Genomic DNA, 8712 nt, shown 5'->3' with positions numbered 1-8712 from the left:
TGTTGTCGCACCCTGCCAAGGCGATACTACCGCTTCCAATACTATCAGGATCTTCTGCCGCTGTTTCCGTGAAGTTGGTGTCCCCCTTCGCCTAAGGACAGATGGAGGCCCCAATTCACCAGCGCAGAGTTCAAGGATTTATGAAGCGATGGGGAGTTCGACACATGGTAACCTCACCCCACTACCCACAATCGAATGGTGCACGCTGAAGCCGCTGTGAAGTCGATCAAGCACCTCATCCTCAAAACAGCCCCATCGGCAACATTGATTGTGAAGCATTTGACCTAGGCTTATTGGAGCTCAGAAATACTCCTAACGTTACTGGACGCTCTTCTGCCCAGATCCTGTATGGCTGTCCTCTCAGGTCATGATCCCTGCCCACCCTCAAGCATTCTCCAAGGAGTGGCAGGTCAAGACCGAAGATTGTGGACCGCCGTGCTGCCGCTCGTTACAAGCAGGCGGGTAACGACCAAGTACGACAAGCATGCCCACCCTTACCCACGTTGAGCGTCGGACAGCAAGTTCGGATTCAAGAACCCGACCTCTCATCGTTGGGACAAAGTTGGCACTGTCATGGGTCATGGAAGGTCAAGAGACTATCAATTCGTCTCCCTAGTGGTCGTGTGTGGTGGCGTAATCGTCGTTTTCTTCGCCTGGTGCCACCCACTAATAGTGACCCTTTCTCCCTGTCCCTGTGGCCCCTAGCCAGGACCTAGAAAGAGAGTCCTTAGTCAGTATTCCTCCAGTAAACCCACGTCGTTCCCAAAGACTCATGGAAAAGGAGTCTGCTCGAGAATGCACTACGAGCGATGGGGGGAGGGAGTGTAGGTACATGACGACGCATTTCACATGTACCAGTATTATTATGTTGTTATTATGTTCATTATTTCACATGTTGCGCGCCATTAGAGTATCCCATGTTAGTCCAGTAATATGATATGGCAACATTTAAGTATTGGCAACATTGAATTATTGCTCTCGCGAGGCAGTCTTGTCTCATCTGTCTGTTTGTTTAGCTGGCTGCTCTTTGTCCCCTGGATCTTGTATATATTTCACAATAGACATTTGGAACCTACATTTAAGGTTGTGTCCTTGCCCTCACTTAAGGCTAAGGAGTTTACCAACACATACATACATGGTAACAAGAAATATTACTGTACGTAAAATGTGGAAGCTTACCTTTGAGTGAGGCTACGTACATACATGACTATCCAAGGAAGATTGCTTAAGCCTACTTTTCAGTGTTTCTGTGTGAGCCTTTTCGGGGGGTGTTTTCTACAAATGATTGCACTTTATGAAAAGCGGCTTTAATTTCTGCCGGTTTTTTTTTTCTTTTTCTTTTGTACATATGTACGTATGTACACTTTAAAAAATATATACATACATAAACTATAACCAAGGAAGATTGCTTCTGCCTACTTTTTCTTCACAATGTTCCGTGTTGAGCCTTTTCGGGGGTGTCTTCTACAAATGATTGCACTTTATGAAAAGCGGCTTTAATTTCTGCCCCCCCCCCCCCCCACCCCTTTTTTTTTTTTAACTTTTTTTTTTTTTTTTTTTTTTAACTTTTTTTTTTTGTTTTTTTTTTTTTTGTTTTTTTTTTTTTTTTTTTTTTTTTTTTTACTTTACGTAGATTTTTTTTTTTTTTTTTTTTTTTTACAGAATTTCAACTTTCTGTTTTTTATCACGTGGTTCTTTTTTTGCACCTCATGACTCTGTAGGCCCTGGTGTCCATCAAAACCCTGTTCAACCAAATGCTCTCTCTGCAACTGATTTGGGTACTGAATGTTCGGCTGCTGACCTTCAACATAAACTGAAGTGCCTTGATTATACGTATACATACTTGTATGCATTTTGTAAATGATTGGTCTACACCTCTGTTCAGCAGGGAGTGGAGATTCTACCAACCTTGCAAAGTTTCCAGTTATCCTATGAGAGAGACCTTGATCACTTATCCCATGTGAGAGATCTTGTCACTTTGTTTTTTTTTTTTAAATATTACGTACACATTGACGATCCCGAAAACGAATACCGCGTGCGTACTATAACTATGCCGGTTACCGAGTGGCCGAGCCACGCCACCACGTGTACATAGTAGATGCATGATGGGAGGGACGCTGGCCAAATAGGAGAGAAGGAATTCATTGGCCGCGACTAGCATCAGGAACCAATGGAGAGAGCAGGAGGATGGTGGCGAGTCTACTAGTACTAAGATGGCGGTGCGGGGCGCGATTTTTCAAAATTGTTATCCAGGCGAGTCTCGGACTTCAGAAACCTTTTGTATCTTGAAAACTTTTCGTATGTAGAGCCATTAAATTTTTCGTAATGGCTTTTGTATCTCGAGTTTTTCGTAAGTTGAGCCTTTCGTATGTTGAGGTACCACTGTATATGCGCAAAACAGCACTGTATGTGACTTTGATGACGTTTAAAAATGTGAATGGTTAAGAAAACCTTTTAAGGTGGATCAATAAGACATCTCCCTTTATATCCAAGAAGTGTGGTCATTGTTGTTAACAGTTTTACTGTTAGCTCTTCTTTTTGTCTAGTGAACTTTTTGCCTGAATCCCAACTGGTCTAAGTCATCATCTTTGCCCCCCCCTTTTCCTTTATTTCTGTGTTTCTGACAAACTGTTCCTTATCCCTTCCCATCACTTATCTAACCATTTTCAATTTTTGAGATTGCCGAATGCTGAAAGTGAAAACATCAATTCATTTATTCCACTTGGTCTTAGAGATAAACAAAAAGAAGAAATGAAAAGATTCAGAGTGGATGGTAACCGGAAAGTTACAACAAATTTCAAGCCTCATTACACATGCTTATTATTGTATATTTTTACCATAGGCTTCGCATGAGAAATGCCAATTATTAATTGTATTTTGCATAGGATAACATAGAAGAAGTAAGCAAAGTTTATGCAGTTTGTTTTATTTTGAATTTCAAGAACAGATGTTTGAGATTAGAAGTAACAGCTTATTAAATGTAGCCCCACTGTTTATTTGTCATATGATGTGCAGTGATAATTGTAAATACTGCTGAGCCAGAGAGAGTATCAAGGTGGAGAAATGTAATTTGAATAGCATGTGGGTAGTGCTATCAAAAGACCTCATGTTGTGCACCATAGGCATTACATAGGGTTCTTTGCACCATCCCTTCGGCCCGCGGTTACAACCTCTTTCTTTCCTTTTACTGTACCCTCATTCATATTATCTTCCATCTATCTTATGTTCCACCTGGTAACAATTGCTTTATGGTACAACTGCAAATTTCCTCCTGTTAGCTCTTTGAAACTTTCTTTAGTCTCATGTCCCTTTCAGCACTGAATGCCCTCATAGGCACCAGTGCTTGGCCTTTAACCTAGATTTTATATTCTAATTCCAATTCAAGAGTAGGATGCTGGAACTGAAGTAGGTCATTTGGTTTGCAGTTTTGCAGTCATGACCATATACATATAGTACTTTGTTGCAGACACAATATTTATAGGCTATATTTAGCCTAATGTTTGCTGTGTATGTACCTAAATTACCTTGATGGTACCTTTAATTTAAATTTATGTACACACCAACATTCTCTTGAGCATGTGAACATTCCCTGCATTCTTTTAAGGATGCATCAAATTATGTCTAAACACGTGGGTTGTCTCGTGGCCTGGAGGTTAGTCATTCAAGTGAGCTATTTCAAGATTTGCATCTGTACACAAACAGATGAAGCTCTGAACACTTCAGGATAATGAGATCAGTAGCCTATGTCTTGTGGACTGAGGTCTCTTGAACCTACCATGTTTATCCTTGTAATTAAATCATATATGACATTTGTGTGGTGGGCTCTATTTTCTTGAAGCATCTTGTTGCTTAAACTCCACCCTACTGCCAAAGAGATTAATAGGTGGCTGTGAAGTGGCATTACAACAATGATAGGTTATTGGTGATGGCAGCAGCATGTATTCTGTACAGTATAATATTTATTATGGGATGAGTCTTACCTACTGTTAAAGATAGCTTATATTTTCAGCAGTATTTTTGTAATCGTATTGAAATGATTGTGGCAGTGATTGTTTTAGTCTTTATATGCCAACCAAGTCATTTTCACAATTGTTTTCCTGTACATCAAATGAGAAATCTTGCATGCAGTATACGTATTTCCTGCTGAGAATTTTTTGTTCTTTTCTGGCCATGTGTAGAACAGCAGTAGATGGGATGGATTTAACTTCATAATCTAGGAAACCTGTGTTGATATCATACAATTTAGTTTCTTGTTTTGTTTTCACCAAAGATAATAGTTGCGATGTAGCATACGTATTATGGAAAGTACGTAGTACAGTAGTGCATCGTAAATCCTGTGTAGGCTGTGTTACTTTATACCATAACAATTGTCTGGTAATGATTTGTTATATTGTTGAATTATTCATCTGGTTTAGTGCATTTGTGGGATACAAGTTAATTGTGCTAATATCTAGGATGGCTGTTTGTTTTAGCTTAGCAATATTATTGTTATATTACTAGTTATGCACAATTGATAACTGATGAAAATCTGTAGTGGTTCGTAAAGTAGAATGTCCCTTGTTTTATTTTATTTAAGTCAGGCTTGGTTTGCCTAACAGTTTTGAAGTATTGCCTCAAACAAGAATAAATATATTTTGTTTTTGAAGATTAGAATGGTAATCAAAATCATTGATCTCTGGAATGGTTGTAGATTTGATATGGAATAGAAATGAAAAACTCATGGTATCCTATTTCCCTAATGGTAAAGAGATTTTGACTTTTATTCTGACTGACTTGGGAAGCACATAGGAAAGGAGAGAGTGCCTGAAAGGAGAGAGTGCCTGATTAACTCTTGTAAAGTGTATGTGTTAGCTTGGGGTCACATGTTTCAAGTTAGTAGAGAATTTATTACTTTAGGTTTTTTGCAGCGTCTCTTCGGCCTTTAGCTGCAACCCCTTTCATTCCTTTTACTTTATCTCTGCATTCATATTCTCTCTTCCATCTTACTTTCCACCCTCTCCTCACAATATTTTGATACATAGTGCAGCTGCTGCGAGGTTTTCCTCCTGTTACACCTTTCAAACCTTTGTACTGTCAATTTCCATTTCAGCGCTGAATGACCTCATAGATCCCAGTACTTTGCTTTTAGTGTAATTTCTGTATTCTGTTTGTGTCTATAAATTTCATATGCAACACTCTTCAGTAATACTGTATTTACGGTATAGAGAAGCCATGGGAGGTCTCTCTTAATTCCAGTTGGATTGGTCCTAAGCAGAAATGAGGTGCTCTATTTTAGAGCTGTCAGGATTTTGAAGACTTGATTGAGAAATATGTGCATCCACTTTATTATTGTATTGGTCACTCCAGTGTTAAAGAAATTGCTGTTGAATTTGTCGGTATGCATATACACATACGCAGTGATTTTGGAACTTGGAAAGTTCAAATAAAGATACAATTCATTACTACCCATAAGCAATTCCCCTTTTATTTTTATAATTTTCATACATTTTATCTTTTTATTAATTTGTTAATTTTTTGTTTTGTAACTGATCTCTCTCTCTTTCCTATTACCTAATGTTCCTTTTTTCAAACGAACACAATATTTTTTGGAAGCTTGAATTTCAAGTCAAGCAACCCCTGTGGGGTTGTTCCATATGAATAATGTTCAACTTTATGAGTGATAATGACTAATAATAGTGTACGTTTGTAGTGTGTGCATATGATCTTCCAGTAAATTGAAACATAGGTGTAACTGTCTGTGTAAGTGGAACTTTTTGAGGACGAATAGAATTGTTTCTGATGGCCAACATGAAGTAACTTGGAACAAAGGTTGCATCGACCTGTTGTTTGTCGGGCTTTTCTTGTGGAACCTCACCATTATGGATTAAATGTTATGGCATATTCATCCAGTGCCCCAATGGTCCCATACCCTGTAGGTGTTAGTGCCGTCAGTGCACCTCACAGGGTACACTGTAGGCATTACTAAAGGCTCTTTGCAGCATCTCTTTGGCCCCTAGCTGCAACCAATTTTGTTTTGTTTACTGCACATCCTTTCCTATTCTCTTTCTTCATCTTACTTTCCACCCTCTCCTAACTCGTGATTCATACTGCTACTGCTTTGGAGTTTTTCTCCTACACCATTCAAGCTTTTTACTGTCAATTCCATTTCAGCACTGAATGACCTCATAGGTCCCAGTGCTTGGCCTTTGGCCTAAATTCTGTATTCAACTCTACTCAACTTCATATGTTCTGCCATTTCATCTCTCTTTTAATTAATGTCTTAGCACTGTTTTCTGTCCTGTCATTTGCAAAGTCTGGGGTATAAATGGCTCTTGATAATTGTGGTTCGGATATAAATGGCTCTTGATAATTGTGGTTTGGATGTAAATGGCTCTTGATAATTATGGTGTTTCTTTGTCTCCTTAGTTGGCACCAGAATGGGCTTATCAAACTATCTCATGAGCTAGAGGTTGTGTTCAGGTGGCCCTCTTCTGGATGTTGTATCTAATGTTTCTTCAAACTGTACAGTTCAACTTGTATTGTAATATTTTAACTTCATATTAATTTATTTATTACTGTGCCAATTTATTCGGTTTTATGATAGCTAAGTGATCTCAATAATTAATAATAATGATAATAATCTTAAATGAGTTCATTTTGGGCAATAAAGTATCTCGGTGAAGATTGGTCTAAATTATTCAATTAAATAAAATTATATTTAAGGAAATTTGAACTCGTACTTTTATCTTTCTTATACAGAGGTTTGAGAAAAACATGAGGCTTAATGTTAGAGAGAGAGAGGAGAGAGAGATGATGAGAGAGAGAAGAGGCGAGAGAGAGAGAGAGAGAGAGAGAGAGAGAGAGAGACCCATCACACCTCATTGCCAGGCAGTGAAGCCTTCTGGCAGTTCATTACTATTAACTTTGTGGTATTTCAAGTTTCCAGAAATAGCTGAACCTATATGAAACATTTCCATTTTGTTTGTTTGATCATCACTTTCCATAAAAAAAATATTAAAAAGAATATTTAGTGTCAAAATAATAGTTTAATGGGGATAGAAAGCTTCCAGAATAATGAACACTTGAGCATTCGAAACAGTTTAAATATACATCAGGATCACAACTGAAACTGGGAATGATATTGGGCATTGCTTATTTAGAGGTTTAAATAGAGAGAGAGAGAGAGAGAGAGAGAGAGAGAGAGAGAGAGAGAGAGAGAGAGAGAGGGGTGGTATCCCAGACTCGTCTGCCTTGCTTTTTTTTTTATTATTTTTTTTTTTTTTTTTTTTTCTTGGTTAATTTTCCGTATTAAGCTGCCTTCCTCCTAGTCCAGGTTTTGTGACATTTTTGTAGAAAAAAAAAAAAAACTTCTCCCCACACAACTTCTTGTGTTGCTCCTGGTAAACAGACGTTAAAAAAAACATGACGATCTTATTGGAGAAAAAACATAACCATCTTTACTGGAAGCTGTAAGAAAGAGTCCTAAATTATGAGTTGCTGACATGTCTGTGTGGTAATAGCTTATACCTTTTATGTAATACCTTCTGTTATGAAGATATCTATCTATCTGAAGGAAACTGGATATGCAACATAAAAACTCAATCCACAAAGTCCTGAAGGAATATGTCGATTGTAATGCCTATCCACTGTCACCACGTTATTAATTGTAAAGTCTATCCATTGTCACCATAGGGGGTTATGCCGTCACTGTATACCTCAGGTGGTGCACTGTAGGCCTTACTTTTATTGGTCTTTGCAGGGTCCCTTCAGCCCCCAGCTGCAACCCCTTTCATTCCTTTCACTGTACCTCCGTTCATATTCTCTCTCTTCCATCTTCCTTTCCACCCTCTTCTGACAATTGAGTTATGGCACAGCTTTTAAGGTTTTTGTCCTGTTACACCTGTCAGATCTTTCATTTTAATATTTTGCCGACATTTATATTTATTTTTTATTTATAAGTTTTGTAATTTATCCGTCTTTTAATAACTGATCTCTCGTAATTGGTTTTCTCATTACCGTCTATTACTTCTTTTGAAAGGACTTATTCTTTGGAAGTTTTAATTTTACACCAGTGCCCCCCTGGGGGAAGGGCTGTTCAGTACAAATAAGGTTTCATCCTTTGAATAATAATAATTAATAATAATAATCTGTTAACTTTTTAATGGGAACCATGTTCAATTCAGAAGCTTGAATTTCAAGTCAATTGCCCTTGTGGTGGGCTTGTTCCATTTGAATAAGGTTCACCTTATGAATAATACTCCTACTAATAATTATTTTTGAAAGCTGTAATTCCAAGTCAATGGCCCCTTGATTTCCTTTTCAGTGCCGAATGACCTCGTAGGTCCCAGCGCTTGACCTTTGGCCCTCGTGCTGTATTCTTTCTATTCATGTCTTGGAATTATTTTCTTTTGTGTTCTCGCAGGAGCCATCGCTCGATGATGCGTCAGATGGACCAGATGATGAACTCCATGATGGACCCCTTCGAGGGGAGCCCCTTCTTCGTGCCCTCCCCCTTCCCGGCCCTCACCCAAGGGCGCCGCCAGCCGCGGCCGGCTCGGCCCAGGGATCCGTTCTCGGCCCTGGCCATCCCCACCATGGGCGGCCTCATGACTTCCATGGTGAGTACTGGGAAGTTTTTTTTTTTTTTTTTTCTTGCTGTCAGCTATCTTGTTTGTTAGCATTTGATTTTCACAAACATTAAAGTTTATAGTATTAATATATATATATATATAT

At 38.6% G+C, this 8712-nt stretch overlaps 2 protein-coding genes across 6 annotated transcripts in view; both read left to right on the top strand.

The window, feature by feature from the left end:
* Positions 1-8712, top strand: part of LOC135198691 (E3 ubiquitin-protein ligase TRAIP-like) — a gene marked incomplete at its 5' end in the record, with an annotated part of 425152 nt that overhangs the window by 146240 nt on the left and 270200 nt on the right.
* Positions 1-8712, top strand: part of LOC135198687 (myeloid leukemia factor-like) — a 69705-nt gene that overhangs the window by 26434 nt on the left and 34559 nt on the right. For all 3 annotated transcript variants that reach the window (XR_010310865.1, XM_064226510.1, XM_064226509.1), the window contains exon 2: positions 8402-8597. Coding sequence is in view for 2 of the 3 variants with exons in the window: in XM_064226510.1 (XP_064082580.1) it covers positions 8402-8597 (196 nt within the window). In the remaining variant the exon portion in view is untranslated. The remainder of the gene's footprint in view (positions 1-8401; positions 8598-8712) is intronic.

This window comes from Macrobrachium nipponense, chromosome 22 (assembly GCF_015104395.2).
Source record: "Macrobrachium nipponense isolate FS-2020 chromosome 22, ASM1510439v2, whole genome shotgun sequence".
NCBI classification, from domain to species: Eukaryota; Metazoa; Arthropoda; class Malacostraca; order Decapoda; family Palaemonidae; genus Macrobrachium; species Macrobrachium nipponense.
The sequence above is the reverse complement of the archived record's forward strand: the minus strand, read 5'-3'. Positions and strand labels throughout refer to the sequence as shown.